Source organism: Protopterus annectens, chromosome 16.part0 (genome assembly GCF_019279795.1).
Source record: "Protopterus annectens isolate FY-2018-M chromosome 16.part0, PAN1.0, whole genome shotgun sequence".
NCBI lineage: Eukaryota > Metazoa > Chordata > Ceratodontiformes > Protopteridae > Protopterus > Protopterus annectens.
Window position 1 is genome coordinate 627,313,977 of NC_056750.1, and position 23,369 is coordinate 627,337,345.

General features: G+C 39.7%; 1 protein-coding gene across 2 annotated transcripts in view; it reads right to left on the reverse strand.

The window, feature by feature from the left end:
• Nucleotides 1–23,369, reverse strand: part of INPP5E (inositol polyphosphate-5-phosphatase E) — a 1,512,334-nt gene that overhangs the window by 682,080 nt on the left and 806,885 nt on the right. Inside the window, exon 6 of one of the 2 annotated variants that reach the window (XM_044058518.1) lies at nt 7,672–7,791. The exons of the other annotated variant lie outside the window; for it this stretch is intronic. Within the exon in view, the coding sequence (XP_043914453.1) occupies nt 7,672–7,791 (120 nt within the window). The remainder of the gene's footprint in view (nt 1–7,671; nt 7,792–23,369) is intronic. 2 annotated transcript variants of the gene reach the window in all.

Consider the following 23,369-nt stretch of genomic DNA (forward strand, 5'->3'; position numbering starts at 1 on the left):
GCTCCAAAGAAAAAATCTCTTCCATTTATCAGAATAAACTTTTCTGGTGCTGGGCCGCCTAGCTTCCAAAATGACATCTAAAACCTGTTGAGGAAGCTGAGAACCCACAGGCTCTAAAACGGAATACGCCAGGCCGTTAGATGCAGGGACTGCACCCTGACATTGAGCAAATGACTGCTTGACTGGGACAACAAGTGAGGAAGCTGTGGCAAAGGCCAAGGAGGCTCCTGAATTAAACTCCTCAGCAGAGGATACCAGTGCTGTCGTGGCCAATCTGGTGCTATTAAAATCATGCAAGGCTTGTCCCGCCTGACCTTCAAGAGAACCTTGGTAAGGAGAGGCAGAGGAGGAAAAGCATAGACGTGAAGGTTGTTCCAATTGAAAGATAGAGCATCCACTTTCCAAGCTTTTGGGTGAAACATTTTTGTGCAAAATTTTGGTAGTTGGAAATTTAGAGGAGAAGCGAACAGATCTATGTCTGGAGTTCCCCAAGCCACTGTCAACAGATGAAATACCTGAGGATCCAATTTCCACTCGTGGGGATCCACAATTTGTCTGCTCAATACATCTGCTAGGGAGTTCTGTGCTCCTGGCAGAAACTGTGCTTGAAGAGTGATGTGCAAACCCAGAGCAGTCTCCCACAATATCATAGCTTGTCTGCAAAGAGGATAAGAATGGGTCCCCCCCTGCTTGTTGATGTACCACATGACTGTAGTGTTGTCTGTTTGTATCAACACCTGTCCTGGTTGAAGTAGACCCTTGAAAGCCATCAGGGCAAACTGGACTGCTAACATCTCCTTCATGTTGATATGCAAATGCTGTAGTTTGGGAGGCCACGTGTCCTGAATCCATTTCCCATTGAAGTGTGCTCCCCAAGCCAGGTCTGAGGCATCCGTCGTTAAGATCTGACTCGCCTCTGGCCGGGTCACAGAGAGTCCCTTGTTTAGGTGACATTCCTGTGCCCACCACAAGAATTCCTTCTGGATGCACGGTATTATCGGAATGACATTGTCCAAACCGTGGCAGTGTTGAGTCCATACACTTTTGAGATACCACTGTAGCTTCCGCATATGCAGTTTGGCATTGGGAAGTATCAGAATGCAAGATGCCATGAACCCCAAGGCTTGAAGGACTGTCCTTGCAGTCAGCCTGGACAGTACTGATAATTGCTGGAAGTATAGATGAAGAGTTCTTTGTTTGTCCGGGGTCAGAAAAGCCATCTGAGAGGCTGTATTCAGTCTCACACCCAGAAAGCACATGTCCTGAGAGGGTACTAGACTGGACTTTGTTTCGTTCACAGAATACCCTAGGCACCTTAAAACTGCCATTACATACTGTAGCTGGTGGAGTAACTTGTCTTTGTCCTGAGCAAGAATCAGGCAATCGTCCAGATAAGGATAAATTTGTATTCCCCTCAGTCTTAAGAAAGCTATTACAGGAGCCAGAACCTTTGTGAACACCCTGGGCGCAGTAGATAAACCAAAGGGCAATGCAGAGAACTGATAATGAGAAGTGCCAGCCCGAAAACGCAGGAATCTCCTGCAGCTGGGCCTGATAGGAATGTGAAGATAGGCCTCTTTGAGATCCAGAGTTACCATCCAGTGATCTTTGCCTAGCAGAGGCAGAAGTTGCTGTAATGTTAACATCTTGAACTTTGGGATGTCTAGGTACGTATTGAGAATGGACAAATCCAAAATTGGCCTCCAAGTGTTTCCTTTCTTTGGCACTAGGAAAAGACGAGAATAAAACCCTAGGCCTACTTCTGACGGAGGTACCACCTGGATAGCCCCCATCTGTAAAAGCAAAGAAATTTGTTCTTGAGCCTCCAGCCTTTGCTGAGGAGGTACATCTGGCATGCCTTTGAAAGAGGGAAAAGTGTGAAAATAAAACTTGTAGCCTTGATTTATTATGTCCAACACCCATTTGTCCTGGGTGACCAGATGCCAATTTTGTTTGAAAAGTGCCAACTTTCCTCCTAGAGGAGCTGCCAGAAAGGAGGGATCCGGCAGCTGGAGATACAGGTCATTGGGTCTGTTTACGAAAGGCTGACCCCTGCCATCACCAGAAGATTGTGCAGGAGAACTCCAAGTCCTAGGTCTGAAAGAACCCTGAGCGTGAGCCCTGCCCCTACCACGTCTAGACCTGCCCTTAGACTGAAAATCTGAAGAAGGGTAGGACCATCCTTTTGCAGGCCAATTCCTGCTAAACTTAGGGGGCTGCACTTGCAAAAATTCCTTAACTGTCTGCATAGACTTAGCTTTGTCTTCCATCTTTTTCAAAACTGACTCCACAGGGGCACCAAAAAGAACTTCAGATTGAAGGGGAGCATCCAAAATCCGAGCTTTAACATGCTCTGACAAATTCTGATCCTTAAGCCAGGCATGTCTACGAATAACTGAACCAGTAGCAGCTACCCTGGAAGAAGCCTGAAGGGCATCGAAACCACACTGCAAGGCATGTTTACCAACTTGATCTGAAGCATGAACCAAGTCCTGCAATTCCTTACACTCTATACCCTCAGCTAAAGCATCTACCTTAGATTTTAATTGACCTAACAGAAAGTTCTGATACTTCAGCATATGGAATTGGCAATTTAAAGCCCTCATAGCTAACGAGAAGAGGTGTACACTTTTTTACCCCACCTATCCAACGCTCTAGAATCTTTATCCAAAGGAACTGGATTCTTAACCACAGAAGCCCTGACACCCTTAGGCCCTTGAATAATAGTTTCCGGGTCAGCTCTAGGGCTCTTATACAAATATTTATGTGCCTCTGGAACTCTGTAATACCTATCTGGCTTGACAGGGGCAGGGGGTAAAGAATCAGGATTAAGGGAAGCTTCAGAAAAAACATCCTGAACAACATCTAAAACAGGGGGAATAGCCAAAGGTCTATGTTGTGGCAAAAACAAAAATTCCCTAAGCCTCTTAAGAGAATTTGAAAAATCCTGGCCTTCCCATTTGAAATGCTCCCTCATGGAATGCAAGGTTTCAGAAAAGGAAAAATCCTCTGGAGGTGAAGCAGAAGGACAGGAATCCTCTGCATCTGAATCAGAATAAGGAGGAAAATCCTGAATATCCTCAGCTGAGGACTCAGAGTAATCTGAGGAATGTTCCATTCCCTCTAAATCTGTCTCCACCCTAGGCCTCTTCTCTGGAGGGGGCATAGAACCCCTGATCAAGGTAATCAAATCCTCTGCCATTTTCAACATATGCTTTTTGGGAACAGAGCCCGAAGAACCAGGGCTGTGGCCCGTACCAGAAATACCAGGTCTAGCCTTAGCAGGGCCTTTAGTGACTGAAGTAGAAGGCCTAATAACCTTTTGTAAGGAAGGAACCACAGTAACCTGAGAAGCACCCTCAGCCTGACCTAACTCCGGAGAGGCCAACTCCTGCAAAAGTAAAGGTTCCCCCTGGGATTCAGCCGAGACTTCGGCTGGATCCACAGATTCAACCGTAGATTCCATAGAACCGGCGTCCGCAACGGACGACTCCTCCGGTTTAGACCTTAAGGATTTATCTTTTCGCTTTTTTGCGGTAGCGGGCGTCGGAGGATCCGACGGCATGTTGTAGTTACACCGCTTACCGAAAACAAGCCTAGCACAGTCTAATCTGCGTTTAATGGTGCGCTTATTAAATCTAGCGCAAAAGCGACACCTGACTACGTCGTGTTCAGGCCCTAAGCAAGGAATACAGAGAGAATGATAGTCCCTATGAGGTATCTGTTTCCCACAAGAAATACAACTTTTTCTGACATCCGGATTAACTGAGGCAAGAAAAGACAATAATTTTCCCCAACGGGGTACTTAGCCCAACTGGTCTTCGGTCTGAAACTCGAAAACTGAAAATTTCAGAACGCCGAACGGCACTTGCAAACGCTGCTTCTGCTTCGGACCACGCGGCACGAAAGACTGAGGATATGGCGTCGGTCATGCGCTTAAGTACTACTACGTACTGACGTCAGCTCCGGGCGCCCATGACCGACGCCAGCCTAACTCTTTGGTATTCGGGCCGACCGAGGACAGCGGACTACCCACAGGTTATGACTGCAGCAATGTGAGACGAAGAACATCTGGTATGACCTGATTCCTCCTTGCTTGTTTATGTACATGGACTGTATTGTTGTCTGTGAACACTCACAGAGGATCTGGTTTCCAGAGGTGAACAAAAACTTGGAAGGGCTTGAATGAGAGCCCTCGTATCTTTCAGGTTGATGTGTTCTTTCTTGAGATTGGACTGCCAATGGTCCTGGACCTTGTGGGTGCCTGTCCAAGCCCCCAGGCATTTGTAAGCAGTTCTTAAATTGGGGCCTGTGCCTTAAAAGGTAATCCTGGGTTGAGGTTCACCTGTGTTGCCCCACCCATAGCATCTCCTTCTTGACAGCATGAGGGAGATCTGTGTTTTGGGGCCATACATTTTTCAGGTACCACTGAATTTTTCCTCATATGCAACCTGCCTAAAGGAAGAATTAGTATGGTTGCTGCCATGAATCTCAGTATTCTGACAATCTGAACAGGCTTTGAAGGAGGTTAGGGACTGGAAGTAAGTTGCAAGGCTCTGTTCCTTTTCCTGAGGCAAGAAGGCATGGCATGCATCTTTTTGGAAATGAGCCTGCAACTCCCCAAAAAAACTAGGTCTTGAGTGGGCTGAAGGGAAGATTTTTTGAAGATGACAGTGAATCCCAACTGAATTGGAGGTGTTGTAAGTAAGATCTGAGTCAAAGTGGCCTGGATAAACAGATCATCTAGGTAGAGGAATATTTGAAATCCCCAAGTTATATGAAAGGCTACAACAGGCACTTTGTGAGTATTCAGGGGGCTGTAGAAAGCCTAAAAAGGAAAGCAGTAAATTGAAAGTGAGATGAGCCAGTATAGAACTTCAGGAATTTCTTGAAGGAATAAGGGGGTATATGTAGGTAGGCATCCTTCAGTTCCAAGGAGACTAGAAATGCCTATGGGAGGATAAAGGGAAGCAGTGTCTGAAGGGAAAGCATTTTGAAAGTGGGAACCTCGATGAAAGTGTTGAGCAAAGAAAGATCCAGTATGGGTCTCCAATGCCATTCTCTTATTGGAACCAGAAACAGTCTGGAGTAGAATCCTCATACCACAAATTGAAGAAGCAGTAGTTCTACTGTGCCTTGGGACTATAGTTCCTGAAGGATGGCAGGAATGTTGCCTACTAACAAAAGAAGAAGACTTTGCTGGGTAATTTCTCTGGTGTCAAGACACAGAGTTTAACTACCACTGGAACACCAAAACACGTAAGAGAAACAAACATCAATTATCCATGTTAAGCTTTCGTAAAAATCAGAGGTAAGAAGGAAGCTAGCTGCCTGCGGTCTGAAAAGAAAATATTTTTGTCAGAGGGAGAAGCAAGGAGCTTAGCTTTGGCATCTTCTGGCATTAGCTGGTTGGGTATCCAGGCTTCTGTGCAAATGACGGTAACAGTGGCAGCTGCTCTGGAACAGGCCTCAACAACATCAGAGTTGCATTTAATACTATGTCTGGCAACTTAAGTGTCCTGAATTACCAAGGACAAGATTTGGTATTTAGACTAACTCTGTACCTTGCATGTTTAAAATGTTAAGGATTGACAAAAGGTATTTGGTAATCTGGATGTGATAATCTGTTGCCCTGAAGGTCAGAATAACATAAGTATAAACCTTTCTTTCCTCATCAATAGTACTGCTGTCATTGTCTAAAGGAAGGGGGTTAGCATTAAGAAGCAACTTCAAAGGTTTGTCAGAGAATTGAGAAACAGCTGAAAAGCCAGCTACATGATTCTTAATAAAGTAATTTAAGGTCCTCTGGGACCTTGCAGAATCTCTCTGGCATTTTGGGAGCAACGGGCTGCAAGTCAAGAGCTGAAGATATGAATTTGAGAAGTATCCAAAAATAACCCCAGAACTGGAAGGAAAAGGGAAATGAGATGGAATGCCCACCTCTAACAAACTCGTATCTCTTTTGAGCATCAGAGATTTGACAAGACTCGCACTCAAAAGTGCTTTATGTTAGTTTGAATGGTCTTCCTGAAGGATGTGTCTTCCTCAGGGGAGTCAGAAGAAAGAGAATCCTCATCATCTGAGGGAAGCTATCCTGGAAAATGATTTTGAGAGGAGCATGCTAATGAATGGTCATTCTTCTTCTTTAGAAGATCCCCCAGTAACATTCTGTGGAGTTAGAGGAGAAACTGAAAATGAAGGCAACTTAAGTGCCATAATGGGCTTGAACAAGCCCTAAGAGAAGTCCATTCACTCTCTCTCCCCCCTAGAAGGAGAAGGTGAGGAAACATGCTGGGTTTTCCATCTTTTTGTTTCTTTGGGGGCATCCACTTGAACTAAGTGCAGAGACTTCAACCACTGATTTACCTCTAGAAGTTTGCCTGGAATTGCTTCCCTAACAAAAATGTGCAGGATGCCCTGTGGTCCCAAAGAAATAATGATCTGCAGGTCCCCCTTCTTGGTGGCAGTAACGGTCTGCTCGGACATGTGGTCTTCTAATGCTATACAGGTCTCCAGCAGGGTCACAATAGAGGATGTCTGTAGCAGATTCGGAAGTACCAGAGGTTCAGTAACCTCTGCAGGTACTTCAGAATCAGACTGAGTCAGGCCTAGGCCTCTCTATTTTTTTCTTATGAGGTGGAGATACGTTCGGTGTAGTGGGGTCTGTCATCTTGGAGTGGGCCAAATGCTTTAGACTTTGGATCTCCAAAAAAAGTATTTAGCGAAGAGAAACAGGATCATAAAGTTTTGGATACAAAGGATTAACAAATGGAATAAGCTTTACAATCATGTTCTATGCCTAGACAAAAAAGACACCGGATATGGAGATCTTTGTAGGGAATCTGACTACTGTACTCACACTTACCCCTTCAAGCTGTCACCTGACAAAAATATAGTAAAACACATTAGACAAGAAGGAAGTTCCCTAACACAGCACTTATCTGATGTGAGAAGATTTAACAGTACCAACCCACCACATGAAGATCACACTGACAGGTGCGAGACCTGCATTAGGCATTGTGGCAAGATACTCTCAGGCTTTACACTCATATGTTCTCTAACATACCATTATGTTCGTAAACTAAGGTCATATGTCAGCTGTATACTTGTCATATGTCAGCTGTATACTTCAGGGAAGGTTTAAGCTTTGGTACACTGGCCAAAGTACAGTAATTTTTAGTCAGGACATCTGTATGAGTGGCAGAACAGAAAATGTGGACCTAGAGGCCATGAATGGTTATGCACTGAGCATATGATATGACACAGTGCACTGGCACTGCAAGCACTTGGACTGAGCTCACGATCTTCTGAGAAAAATGTTGAATTCTGATTGGTGGAATAGATGAACCCAATCATATAACTCATCAAGGAGGATATCCAAAGTTTAATCTGTCCAGTCTTACAAAGTTTGGACAATGTTCCTGGATTATATAAGTGTCTGGAAATTGTAATACTGTAGTCCTTGCCCAACAAAGGAGCAACTTTAATAGAGCAGTGAAATCAGTGTATCACTGACAGGTCATACCAGACTGACTTTATTTCCTTACAGACAAACAAAAAAACAAATCCTTAAACATTTCCATGTGAGGCTGAAAGATCCTTTAAGTGTGGAAAAAAGCACCAGTTAAAAATAAACAAATACACACTTCATCATTTCAACTTTTAACTTACATGTGAAGTGGGAATTGATGAAAAGAAAAGATGTCCCAAAGAAAATAAAACAGACTCCTACTGCTCCTTTGGTCTTGATTTGAGAAATTATGCGAGTAGTAACAGTTGCAAATTCAACCTCTGTGGATTGAAAAAAATGTTTTAGGAAAGATTAAACAAAGCATCTAATTTAAGTGTACATAATGAAAAAAGGTAACCAGCTGCAATGAATAACATAATATTTACTCTTAATATTCTAAACATGCAAGCTGTGTCTGAACCAAGTGTGTATTAACTGTTTTAAGTTTAATGCTCAATCTTAAACAGGCCAACAGCCAGTCTAAAGATAAGGCATGTGTTAACAGGACTCATCTGAGGAAGCTAGGCAAGTGTCCTGTTTAGATAAGTTAAGACAAAAATGTTTTCTTCTTATGTAGTTTACCATGAACTAACATACTCTGGAGAGCACAGGTTAAAGATTACTGCAATCTGTTAGAGTTACTGCTGATGACAGGCAAGGCATTCTCTAATACTGGTGTAAGTATTCTTCTTTCAACAAACATTTTAGCATAATTATTCAACTTACTTATTCTGAATCAAGTTTTATGTAGTCGTGGGAGCTGATTTGCATATTAAGCAACTGTTTTGAAAAGGAAAAGAAAGGATCCAGCCATACTGCAACACATTTAATTTCTTGAACTAATTATTGTTAACAATGGCCAAAGAAATTATCTGAGTTTCTGGTCTTAGGACTGATAACCTTGGGTGTCAAAAAAAACATGGCATATATTTTTAAGATGACAGATCACTATGACTAAAACAGCTGTGGATGATGGTTATGTCTAGGGAGGTTTTTTTTTCTTTTTTTAAAATTATGAGATCAGGTGAGAGCTTAGCATACCACAATGTAAAACTGTCAGAAAATGTTTGTGTAAATGTTGAGCAAGCAGACTGAAAAGGTGTTAATAACTAGAATAAAAAAGCACAGGTCCCTGGATAGATAACTGTGGGTACTAATTTCAAATGACACAGGGTGAGAATGTGCTTGTTCTGTGAGGACTCAGAATTGTTATCAAGAGTTTTCAAACCAATGAAGTGAGTTTTTATCGAAGCCATAAAGACTCAGCACCATTATTACACTTTTGTGACAGACTCAGCTAAAGGCTTTAGTCACATCTATTAACAGCACACCTGCAGTCACCTTTAACTACACACATCTGCAGATGGTATTTGTGAAGGCCATCATTGAAGTGGCAGTATTTGCTTTGAAAAACCATACAAATGTTTACAGAAGACACCAACAATTCTGGGATATGTTTTTAACAGCTTTCCTACATGTAAGCTATGGCCAGTCTGAGTTTTAGCTGCCCATACATAACTGGTAGAACTTAAAATTTCCCATAGGCTACATCATGGTGGAATTGCTATTGGCACAAAATCATGAACTTTAATGGGGGAGTTCTCCTTCTCCCAAAATTGCACAACTGTGGCATCAGTGTATAATTTAACTGGGTGTAAATAACTGTACCACAAATGGTTTAGGGTGAATTGACCCTTTGCAAAAACACTTAGTTTGATCTTCGCAGGTGTTACTTAGATAACCTGGATTGTCAGTTGTAATCTAGCACTCTAACTTCAAAAGACTGGGTATCAATCATTCAATACAGGAAGCATTTTTTATTCAGTAGATATGTTTTTTGGTTGTATTTATGAGAGGAGTCACAGCACTGTTATAGGTCACTATGAAGTTATAGTGTTCGATAACATTATTTTGGTAGAGAAATTATTGGAAAAGATATCTACTGTTCTGGGAAGTGTGCAACATCCAGAGATGGCATTCTGCTGAGACACACAAAGCTAATTAAAAGTATCACAGTCTCATCTCTCTGGAGTAAAGAACAATAGCATCAAGATTCATGCTATGAAGTCAAAGCCCATGCCATCAGATCCCTGTGATCTGAAACAAAAGCATGAAATCCACTACATCTGAAAACGTACCACAGGAAAGATTTCAAACCCAAAAATTATGTAAAAGTAACTAAAGCACAAAACAAACAGCATAAAATATTGCAGTCAGCATTTTCAAAGGGCTATGCCATCCCATTATACTCCCTTACTTATGGATACTAACCCAGTTGTCACATAAATGCAGGAAAGTTAGTAAGTCCACAAACTGTACTATTGACTTACAGTGCAGTTCGTTTTAGAGATTAGTGACAGATTCATTATTTGACGATGAATAATTTCACACAGCATGGCTTTCAATTATGGAAATTCCAGCCACAGTGATTTGCACAAAGCGGCTTCAAAGTAACAACACATTCCTGCCCACCATATACTTGAATACAGGCTACAAGGTGCAATCATTCAACCATTTTCTAAATAACCTGTCCTAGTGAAGTTAGCAGCAGCAAACAGAGGATGGTATGCAAGACTTCCCCATCTACAGCTGCACTCTTCAGACCACTATGTGGTATCCCCAGGCATTTCCACACAACACAAGAAATACAAACACTATAATGTATACTAAATAGATCAGTCCTGGGGCCTTAATCTAACAGGCTGTTCTTGGTACATCTTCATAATCCAGCTAAATCACTTGAACTGTCTCCTGACAAACAACAATAATAGTGGCCGTACTACAAGATACAAAATTGAGAGTGACTCAACTGCCCTGTGAATAAACATAATTTTAGCCAGATAGGTCCATTCCATCTTTTCACTCACTATCAAAAGTTCATGTGGTTTGGAACAAAAAATAATCAGTAAACTGTGAGCTTCATTCAATGACTCAAACTTTTTCTCATCACCACAATCTAGTAAAAGGCTATGACCTGTTCAGCATCCAGGTTCTGTCAATATTCACTTGTGAATAAGACCTTGACATACTTAAAACTCCTCCAACTGAGATAGCTGCTTAGCCTTCACCTATATTCAGCAGTTCAATCTGTTCTGGGAAAATAAACGGGTTATTTGTAGCATCATCAAGCCAAAGAACAGCTTGTTTACCTGCTGTTTACAGCTGTAATGTAAAATAGTGTGCAAATGCATATTTACAGAATGAATAAGAAGTGTTTCTAGTGCTGGTTTTACTTATTTACTATACACAGTTTCTGAGATTCATCTTTGACTACTGTACTGTAAATCTCTCTCTTTTTCCTGGTTTGGTTGCTTACACTTTTTTTTTCATTTGAGGTCAAAGGGAGTGCCTGTTACTGAATTGCTGGGGGAAATGAGAAATATCCAGTGTGAGATTTAAGTATCTATATCCAGCTATCTTCATAATATTTTTTCCTGAGCTACTTTTGGACATATTAACAGTCAAACAAAGAAAAAAAAAGAACAGCAAACAAATCATGACCCAGCAAGTGTAGGGACACTGCTTACCATTCATCTCACAATAGTAAAGCCTGTACAGAGAATTTGCCAATGAAACCTTTTTCATCGTCCCAAACAAAACTGCTTGAGATATATAAAAAGTGCTAACCACAAAGATCAATAATATAACTGAACTTGAACAAGAGATGGGTGCTGAGAAGCTGGGATGAGGAAGAAGACCAGCAGCAATGTAAAATTAGTAAATAAATGACAGAAATGTAAATCATCAAGCACATTAGATGTAGTTTAGACATGAACTGAAGTTCTGCAAAAGGAATTGTCTGAAAAAAGACTGCACAGGTGTTTAACTGTGTTAAACTGGTAGGTGATTAAAAAAAGAATAATTACCAATTTTTGTCATTATTTGGAAGTACACTAAATGGGTTTGCAGAAGTAACTAAGTAAAACAGTTTTTATTATTAATATCATCCCAAACTTGTGATGTAAATTTCATGTTATCTTGTAAAGCAGTTCTGTATAATATGTAGTCTGAAACATTTTAAAAGTGAGGTATGGTAGTTTTATTAGTGACTGTTGTGTATTCTAATCATCATCTTCTTTCGGCTGTTCCCATTAGGTGTCGCCACAGCGGATCATCTGTTTCCATTTCTTCCTGTCTGCTGCATCTTGCTCTGTCACATCAACCACCTGCATGTCCTCTCTCACCACATCCATAAACCTTATCTTAGGCCTTCCTCTTTTCCTGTTACCTGGTAGCTTCATCCTTAGCATCTTTTTCCCAATATACTCATCATCCCTCCTTAGCAAATGTCCAAACCAACGTAATCTTGCCTCTCTGGCTTTGTCTCCAAACCTTCCAAACTGGGCTGACCCTCTAATATACTTATTCCTAATCCTGTCCACCCTTGTCACACCCAGTGCAACTCTTAGCATCTTTAACTCTGCAACATCCAGCTCAAACTCCTGCCTTTTTGTCAATGCCACGGTCTCCAACCCATATAACATAGCTGGTCTCACCAGCCTCTTGTAGACCTTCCCTTTCACTCTTACTGGTACTCGTCTGTCACAAATCACTCCTGACACTCTTCTCCACCCACTCCATCCTGCCTGTACTCTCTTCTTCACTTCTCTTCCACACTCACCATTACTCTGAACTACTGATCTCAAGTATTTAAACTCATCCACCTTTGCCACCTCTAAACCTTGCATCTTCACCATTCCTCAATCCTCCCTCTCATTCACACACATACATTCTGTCTTAGTCCTGCTGACCTTCATTCCTCTTCTCTCTAGAGCATCTCTCCAGGGTCTCCTCCACCTGTTCCCTACTCTCACTACAGATCACAATGTCATCTGCAAACATCATAGTCCACGTGGACTCCTGTCTGATCTCGTCTGTCAACCTGCCCATCACCATTGCAAATAAGAAAGGGCTCAATGCTGATCCTTGAAGTAACCCCCACCTCCACCTTAAACGCATCTGTCACTCCCACCACAGACCTCACTGCTGTCACACTACTGTAAAAGGAAAAAAACTTTAAAGACCAATGCACGTTAGGTTTAAGCAAGGCACCCTTTATTACTTGCAGCAAGGAGACAAAGCATGTAGGTACAGGATTTGTCTGGCTTTTCGATGATTAGTATGTTATTCTTATACAGTTCTCTTCATGTCACACAGAAAATGTTACTGTTTTATTGCTGACGTGGTTGGACACAGCTTTCTGTATGTTTCACAGAAAATGTTACCAGACTTATTGCTGACTTGATCGGATTATTTGCTGTCTTGCAAAAACATTTTGAGAAAAACAACCTGGCCTTGGGCGTATTTTAGCCCACCTTAACTTTTCAATTCTTCAATTGTACAGTTCTAATACACGTGTTACATTTTGTCTATATTCAAGGTACATTTCTAGCTTTAGTACAAGTACTGCTGACTATGGTTTATACTTTCAAGCATCTATTGTTTTCTTTATCAAAGCTTCTAGCAGCTGCATATTTTCTAATGGCATAAGCAGAAATGAAATATCTCTGTTAAATTTCATGACATTAGCAGAAATGAAATGTGTCTTGTTAAGTTTCTAATAGCTGTGCAGATTCATGCAGTGTGAACAGAATAAATGTATTAACCCTTTTAAACCTCGAATGCACTAAGCATGCATATTACTATTATATATTTTTCTAACAACTACCCTCGTACATATCCTGTACCACTCTTATATACTTCTCTGGCACTCCCGACTTCCTCATACAATACCACAACTCCTCTCTAGGTACCCTGTCATATGCTTTCTCTAAGTCTGTTGTGTATTCTAATGATATCCAAATAAATTGTAATGTATTAAAATGTTATAATCTTAACAAGATAAAGTCTGGAAGAGGTAAAGTAATGTTAATATAATGTTGTGTTCTTAGGCTGCTGGGTGTTTAAATGTATACTGATTACATTATATGCAGAATTAAAAGGCAATTTCTCCTGTTTTTTTATATAGGTGGATGTGTGTATTAATGTCCTTAGTTTAAGTTACAGGCAAAGGTATTGGTAAGCAAATAGGCTTGAAAAACAAGAGAAAATGAAGAAAAGCATGAAAATGTTAGGTTGTTCTTGTATCTGCAAAGTTACTTTTGTTTACATTCCATTAGCACCTATTTTTAGCTGGAATTAAGGAGCAAACAGGTACAAGAAATTAATAATGAGAGGTTTGATCAGTGTGTTCCCATTGAAATCTACATTGGTTCTACATTTTCTGTATTTGCAAACCTGCTAGCGGTTTTTTTTTCAATTGGCACACACACTTGGCTGAGAACAAGCAGCCTGCAGGTTCAAACAATTAATCAGAATGTGTCTAGCCAGTATGATCAGAGTGAAATCTATAAGGGTTCTTTCTTGCATATGTAAAGCTACTAGCTGTTCATTTTTCCATTAATAAGCATCCTTAGTTACAGATAAAGAGCCAGCTTGCACAAGCAATTAATCATGAAAAGTATGAACAGTGTATTCTAAGTGAAATTCATAACATACACTACAACTGGCTTTTAAAGGGAAACTGGTAAGCAATTTGGTGAAAATAAAGTTTGAAACACTAAATGAATAGTTATACAATTGGTTGCCTCTCACAGCCTTAGTAATTTAATGCATTAACTATAGCAAGGCATAATTTATTTTATTTAAGGGTAGCTAGTGCTAAAGGTTAACAGTTACTGAAAGAATGCAAGTTGTTTCCACATCTGAGTGGGAAACAAAAAAAAAAAGAATAAGAACAGATAATCAAGTTTAAATGGAAGATAAGCTCTAACAATGTACTCTGGCATACTTACACCTAATTTTAGAACAGGTAATGCCTGCAGATACAGCTGTAAATTTGGGTCACCTGTTTCCATTTGGAAGGATAAAGTTCATTTTAGGAAAGCTGTCTGTGTTTGCTATGAAATAAAAGGGATTATTGGTTTTGAAAATGTATTGCATTTTGTTTTGTTTCTTGGATGTTTTTATTGAAATGAAAATTCTGAAAAAATATGACATGAGTTCAAACAAAATGAGAATTAACTGCATACAAGAACAAACTGCCAAATGTTAGTCATTAGTGTATGCATGCAAGATGCAAGTTGAAATTATACACAGATTCAAAATAATGGTCATGTACAGCAAATAGGAAAAATATTATTTTCCATACTGATGGCTATGTCAATATCAACATGGAATGGAAATGTTGTTACAAGTACAGACAAAATAAAAATAATACTGAAATATTTTAAGAAGTGCAGGTTGCAAATAACAATGTTACAGGAAAATACATTTGATTAGAAGAGCATGTAAATCTGAGAAAGGATTTCAGGGTGGACATTCCCCAGAATATCAGGGGCACAGGAAAAACAGGACTGATCAGCCTGACTTTAAGAGTGGCTCCAATAATCACAGAAAAAGGGGGAAAAGGCAAAAGTGGAAGATTCATGATAGTAATGTGTCAGTGTAAGGAGAGGTAGATTATGCTGACATGCATTTATATTCTACCTAAAAATGAAAGTTGTCTACTTACCACAAAGTACAACTGTGTATATAAACTTAGTATACACGTAAGATGCTTGCATGATCACTGCTGCAGCAAGCTACGTTACATGGGATATATCCGGCATAGGATGCAACAGCCGTCCAGCTTTCTAAGCTTCAGGCACCTTCTACAAGCCCAAAAACTAACAGTCAACTCAAGCTGAAATTACTAAAAAAGAGGTTTGGATGCAAATTCCTTTAGAGCTTTCATTCCAACTAACAGAAGGAAGGGGATGCTAAGCCCCAAGAGAACATAACCTGGAAAAGCAAAAACACATGTCCACACCCTGGCATAAAATACACACACAAAAGTCAAGGGGGTGGGATGAGGGAGTGGCTACTGCAGAGTGGCTACTGCAGCAGTGATCATTTAAGCATTTACTGTTATTGTAAGTTTGCTTATACAGCTGTTCTAGGTTCTTCATAGTGATCACGGCTGCATTAGCCTAAGCTATGTGGGTAGATTGTCACAGCTTAGACTAAATGAAAGGGTGGAAGGTAAGGGATCTAGCAGCCCCTGGAGAATGGTCCTAACAAAGCTTGACCTATACCTGGAAAAGGAATCTAGTTTGTGTTGCTTTGTAAAAGTATACAAGAAGGACCAAACTGCAACCTGCAGAAAACTGAATCCAACCCTTTCCAAAAAAGCTATAGATGAAGCCAAGGCCCTGTTAGAGTGGGCCTTGACCCTGCCTGGAATAGTTTTGCTGTGGTGAGTATAACAAAAGGTAATAACCTTACATGATCATTCAGAAATAGTCTGTTTTGACACAGGTTCCCCCTTTCTTAACTTCATAAGACATGACCAACTGGTCCAAAGATCTGAAACATTTAGCTCTATCAAGAAAGTACAGAGTTGCCTGAGGACATCGAAGGTATGGAATATCCTTTCTCCCTCATTTTTGAGTTATTGGGCTCAGGAAAGAAAATTGGAAGGTGGACAGTTTAGCTGATAGAAAACAGTTTAACAGCAAAATAAGGTTCAGTTGTCAAATAAACCCTGTCCATGTGGAAATTGAGATAGGGAAGATAAGAGCTTGCAACTCAGGTCATCAGCACAATCAGGAAATCTGTTTTTCAAGTTAAAAACCTCACGTCAGCCAGATTAGCTGGTTCAAACAGAGCAACTGTTAACTTCTCTAACACAAAATTAAGATCCCAAGGAGTGCCAACAATTTTTGTTAAGACCACTTATACAAAACCATTTTGACATCAAAATGCATTGAAAAATGGAAGATCAATGGGCAGGCATACTGAAATGGCCAATAAATGATCACTGATAGAGGACTAAGAAAGGCCATAGGATAGTAAGTTACACAAATATAAATATTGTAAATCCAGAGAACAACAAGCCCTAAACAGATGGGTGCTGGTTATGTTGTTGGCACCAACTACAAAACCTTTTCCATTTGCCACTACATTATTTTCAAGCAGCAGGCTTTCTTGCCTCTATTAGTACATACTGCATGTCCTCAGTAAACAAGGTGTTTCTAAAGGGAACTGAGACCCCATCATCCAGGCAGTCAACTGATGTTGACTGGTATCTGGATGTATAGATTCAGTATGTGAAGAAACTTGTGGTAATTGCCTCTGGCCACTTCCAAAAGAAGGGAGCCATCACAATGATCTTGAAGAATCCTTCTGAATTTTTAGAACTATCTCAGATATTAGTGGAAAAGCATAAAGAAACATTCCTGCCCAAGGAAAAGAAAAGGCATCTTCCTTAAAGGCCTTCTTGTATGGAGTCATGGAGCAGAAGCTTAGCAACCATTGCTCATAGAGGAGTCAAAGAGGTCTACTTGATGAACTCCCCATAGATGAATCAAATCTTGAAAGAACTCATGATCTAGTTTCCATTTTTGAGGTTCTGTCCTTGTCCTGTTCAGATTGTTTGCGCCTCAACTTTGCTCTGATGGAATGTCGGATGCCTGTAGTCAGACTGCACTGTGAAACCATATCCAGAGCTAACATGGCTAGTCTAACAAAGAGAGGTACAACCTGGTTCCCTCCCCTTGCTTGTTAATATACCACTTGGCTGCAGTACTATCCATAACAACTTGAAGAGGTTCTGGGGACTAAAGATGGTTCAGAAAACTGAGTGCCTTGATCAAGGCAAACATCTCTTATAGGTACGTGCTTGCATCTATTCTTCATGTCCCACACACTTTGCACTTTTTTATCCTTCCTGCAACTTTTCCCAGACAAAGTTTGAGAGGTCTGTAGTGACTAATTGCTCTGGAACAGGGAAGGAGAAGGGGATACCTGATTTAGGAAATATCTGTTGTCTCCACCATATGATCTCTTCTGACAAACTTCAACACTGGGAATCTGAAAAGCAAGGCGTGTTGGTGCTTGGACCAAAGAAACCTGAGATACTAATATATCTTTCTCATGTGGAGTCTTTCAAGGGGTATCATGAGAATCATTGAAGCCACAAGACCCAAAATCCTGAGGTATTCTCTTGCAGTGACTGAAGTCTGAGTGGAAAACTTTATTAATAGATCTAGATACAAATCTATTTTTTTCACGTGGAAGAAAAGCTATTTGAACTCTGGTGTATAGTCAACATCCCAGAAACACAATTTTTAACCACAGCACAAGTCAAACCAAGAAGCGCTTGTAGCTTGTAAAAACTTTAATAAAACGTACAAATATGCAGAGCATACAGCTTTCAGGTACAACCCTTCTTCAGGGCAAAGAAATACATGTATTCTAACAGCTGCTTTATATCAAAAGACAGTGATCGCATGACATTCATAGCCAATAAAATCTGAACAAATTAAAATTCTTTCATGTAACAATTATATAACTTCCTAAAACATACAAATTACCTATGTAACATCTGTAAGTACATATATATATATATATATATATATATATATATATATATATACACACACACACACACACACACACACACACACACACACACACACACACACACAAAATAAATGCAAACAATACCTTCATCTCTTTAATTGCATTTGTTTCTTAACCAATACTGGCTTAATACTAACTGCTGTGTTTAGTTCTGGGTGACTATGAGCCCAAAGTCTTATTATCTATGCATACTCTCTCAATTCCAATTGGAACACAACGACAGATCACGATTGAGGCTATGGTGCACTCCAACAACGAAGGAGGTATAGGCGGACCCAAAGCGCTTAACCCTGTGGATGAGAGTGGGTCAAGGGATGTCCGCAGAAAACAACCTACTATAGACTCCTTCTTGGGGGTCTCTGAAGGGGATGTATTCGTGGAATCAGATAGTTTTCCTTCTTTTCCACTTCCCATCAAACCGTTCGAGAGGAGGGCATGGTCTCCTCAGAACAAGGTGAGAAAGAGAAAGAGTACGGAAGAGATCTACGAGCAACAGAGGAAAGCCCTAAGGTCGATCAACAAGGCTTAGTAGTGAACATTTCCAGGTATGAGCTCAATGACAATTAACTGTCCATTTTAAATAAAGGACTGAGTTTTATACCATCTGGTTATACCGATATAACTGATGTTATCGTTGACATTAAGTTATTCACCAGAAATATTGCTTTAAAATTGCTATTTGGACAAAATGTCTCATGTAATGTAAATAATGAGTTCAATGTGTTGAGAAAACCTTCGACGTTTGTGCCACAACAGCATCCGCTACTTGAAACATTTGAACGAGCATGCGAATGTGATCTTTTTGATTTGTATTATAGTGAGAAAGTTAAGTCTGATTTTTTTAACATCACGTTAGAAGAGAAGGAAGCCATTTATGATTTACAGAAAAATTATGATATCATTATAAGACAGGCTGATAAAGGGGGAGCCGTGGTTGTAATGGATAGAGTGATGTACGCTAATAAGATGAAGCAAATGTTGGCTGATAATGGTACCTATCAACCTTTGACTGTTAGTTCACTCAATAAGTTAATAAGAGATGTCCATGGGCACCTATATGACCTTCTACTCAGCAATATTATAGATGCAGACTTATATAAGTATTTTTTAGTGGAGAATCCACTGGTCCCATTATCAGGGGCCTACCAAAGATTCACAAAGAAATATTGGAACCACCATTGAGGCCTATAGTCTCCAGTAAGGGGTGGCTTACTGAACCACTCTCCATTTATTTGGACAAGGAGTTCAAGCCCATAGTTATGAACATCAAACAAGTCCTTAGAGATACCAAGCATTTTTTGGAAAATCTTGCATTATTTAGTAGAACGACACCCATTGGCACTGAAGATATTCTAGTAACTTTAGATGTTAAATCGTTGTTTACCTCCATACCCAACAACATTGGGATTGAGTATGTTAGGCTCCTCCTATTAGAGAATAATATCACTAATGACAAGGTCATAAGATGGATGCTATTACTAGAGATAGTGTTAGAGAACAATGTCCTGATATATGAAGATGATTATTTTCTACAAAAAAAGGGGGTTGCCATGGGAACCCCGTGTGCAAACTCGTATGCCAATTTGGTATTGGCATATTGGGAGAGCATATATGTTTTGAATAATGCACTTTTTTCTGACAAGTTGAAGTATTATAGTAGATTTGTAGATGATGTTTTTATTGTGTGGGGGGGGGGTACGGAGACACAGATGCATGATTTTGTGAGTTACATCAATAGCACTACTGTTTTTTTGGCCTTTGAAAGCTCATATTCAGGTAATGCAATTGAGTTCCTTGATGTTAGAGTAATCAAAAGTAGCAATGGTATAGATACCGAAATGTTCAGGAAGTCTTGTTGGAAGAATAATTTGTTACATCGTAGGAGTATGCATCCTAGACATGTGCATTCCAACATCATGAAAAATCAGGTGTTGAGGGCCTCGAGGTTAACAACACAACGAATGGCTTATGAACAACAGAAGGTAGAATTAGCTAATAATTTTGCCTCAAGAGGATATAATCCAGCTGAAATACAACAGGCCATTTTAGAGGGTGATACACATAGAACAGATAAGGGTATTCCCTTCATTCATAGGAACACTGTTGATCATCCACATACAGGATCTACGCCCCAGATGAAGAATAGGTTAATCATCCCATTTACTAACAGGAATAGTCATATTAAACGTATTATAGAGAATAATTGGAAATTGTTAAAAATGGATGATAGAATTAGGAATTTAGTTGATGATGAACCCAACATAGCATATAGGAACATAAAGTCTCTTAAAAGAATGCTATGTTATGAACGAACCAGCAGTAATGTGGTGCAGTCACAAAGGACAGGCACTTTTGCCTGCCGTGACTGTAATCAATGCAAATATATAGCTGATAACACATTCATACACCCATTTACAGGACGTACTTTCTCATTCAAAGGGTATGCTGACTGTAAGATGATGAATTTAATTTATGTAGCTCAATGCCAACTTTGTAGACAATTCTATGTTGGCAAGACCAATAGAACCTTGCGTGAACGGATAAGGGAGCATGTATATGCGATTAATAAAGAAAATACTAATAATGCTTTAGCTAAGCACATTATAGAACATGGTTCCCAGCATAGTTTTAAATTTAGGGTTCTGCAATTGGTTATCAGATCCAATAGGCTAGGCAACATAAGAAGTCGCACAGAGGAGATTGAAAATAAGTGGATACTTAGGCTGCAAGCACATAAATATGGGTTGAATGATAAAATTACATTGAAACCTTTTTTAGCAGCAAAACCACTCAAGCACTAATGGTCTTAGTTATTTTAAGTACATTTTGTACATATTTTTTAAATTTATTTTTTATGTTTATGTGCATTTTAAAATCTTTTCATATAGTTTAGCTGGGATGTATACGAATGTTTAGCGTCAGCTTTTTAGGCTAATCTATTAATTACATCAATTAGGCACAGCTGTTGATTTTATTGTGTATTTAAAGAAGTGGATTATTTAGGTTTTACTGAAGTCTGAGGAAGCGTCGCAAGGACGTGAAAGCGCTTACTTTCCGGAGTTTATATATTCATTTGTGAATAAATTGTGGAATTTTTATCATTCATGTGAGTTCATTGTAGTCGATGGTGCACCTTTCATCTTGGAACTGTTAGTGACTTTGCTTTTGATTAGGGTGCTTTACTCGGCAAGAAGTGTTCTTTTTTTGTTTATTCACTTTATAGATGTTGCATAGGTAATTTGTATGTTTTTATGAAGTTATATAATTGTTACATGATGAAAGAGTTTTAATTCGTTCAGATTTTATTGGCTAGGATTGTCACGTAATCACTGTCTTTTGATATAAAACAGCTGTTAAAGCACATATATGTCCTTGCACTGAAGAAGGGTTGTACCCGAAAACTGTATGCTCTGCACGTTTGTACGTTTTACTTAAGTTTTTACAAGCTACGAGCATTTTTTGGTTTGAACTTGTGCTGTGGTTCGTGAAATTAATATCAGACCTTGTTTACTGCAGGAACTTGTCCTTTTGCTTGTTTGGACTTTATTTTTTTTTTACCAAAATTGGATGAGGAGTTAGAGAATCCCCTGGAAATTTTAGAAAAGGAGGGCTGAAAAATCCCCTGTATCAGCTTACCCTTTCATTCACACATTTTGATCACCCCTGCAACAGAGAGGCCAAAGAATAAATCTCCATCCAAAGAAGAATTTAAAATCACATTTTAACATCATCTGGGAGGATCTATGAACGCAGCCATGCAAACAGTACCAGTAGCCATAGCCCTTGAAGAAGCATCAGTCATGCACACTTTAAACAATGAGTAGTGACTTGAACAGCAGAATTAATTAAATTATTTAAAGCAGATTTTTTTCTCACAATTAGAAACTGCAAACATTCCTCATACTTTCACAGTTAGTCAATACAAACCTTAACATATGGGCCTGACAATTCAAAATTCTGAAAATCAAAGTTGCAGAAGCATACACTTTTCCCATACTTAGAAACGATCTTCTCATCCTTACCAGAAAGAGTAGGACCGGAATTAACTGTTTATCAGCAGAAAGATTAACAAGAAGTTATGTACTTACTATAATGTTCCATCTGTGTTGTCCATTTTCATTTTTCCTCAACATATGGGTTCGGATCAGACATTCTGATCCAACTCAGACGTTACTCCAGCTCATGGAGACCAAAAAACTCTCAAGCTCTTTTCTTACCCACAATGTACTATAACTAAATTCCCTCAAATCCTTCTTACAGCTTGACAGAGAGACAGACTATAAAGGAATTGACATAACTGGAGTTCAACACAAGGGACATATGGTTTTCTTGGTGTCCTTAAAGGTCTCATTCCTCCAGAAGCATTTGTGAGAAATGGAGGGGGATAGAGGGTGGGGAATTGAGGAAGAATGAAAATGGACAACACAGATGGAACGTTATGTTAAGTACATAACTTCTTTATCTGACAATGTCAATTTTCATTCTTTCCTCAATGTATGAGACAGTCACCAGCTACCCAAGTTCCTGGGTGGACTCTAAGGAAGGATATTCCTTAGTATGGTTGAGCCAAAGGCTGCTGTTCCCCTTGAGACCAGATCCAGTTTGTAATGAGTGATAAAGGTATGAGGATATGACCAAGTTGCAGCCACACATATATCACCCATGGATGTTCTAGACTGAAATACGGTGGACGTAGCCATAGATCTAGCTGAATGAGCCCTTAACGGTTTTGGTAGGGGGAGACTCAATTTAGTAAAGACAAAGGAGATGCAATCTGTTAACCATCTGGCTATAGTTACTTTTGTAACTGATTTGCCCAGCTTATGATGTGCAAAGGAAACAAAGATCTGGTCATTCTTTCTAATTTGTTTTGTTCTGTGCAGGTAGAAGCACAACTGCCTATGAACATCCAGCAAGTGCAGCATATACTTACCTTTATTTGTAATGTTTGGGAAGAATACTGGCAGGTTAATGGATTGGTTAATGCTGGACTCTGACATCACTTTAGGAAGGAAGCATTGGTGCATACGACAACCCTGTCCTTGTGGAGGATCAAATGCAGGGGCTTAGAAAATAACCATTGAAGTTCTGAAATTCTTCTAGCAGATGTTAAAGCAACTAAAAAGATAGTCTTCCATGTTAAGAATTTTAGATCACATTTAGCTGCCAGTTCAAAGGGAGACTGTGTCAAGGCTTGCAGTACTAAATTTAAATTCCATGGTGGTATAGGATCTTTGTAAGTAGGTCTAAGTAGAAGAGTACCTTTCGAAAAAGCTTTGCACAGTTTAGAGAAAGCCAGGGAAGAATTCTGAAACCCCACATGGAAATTAGATATAGCTGTGAGATGGGCTTTGATAGTCGATGAACTACCACCCTCATTAAATAAACTTTCTAAAAATTCAAGAACAGAATGTATTGGGGATGAGAAGGGTTCTACCCAATTCTACTCTGTCCA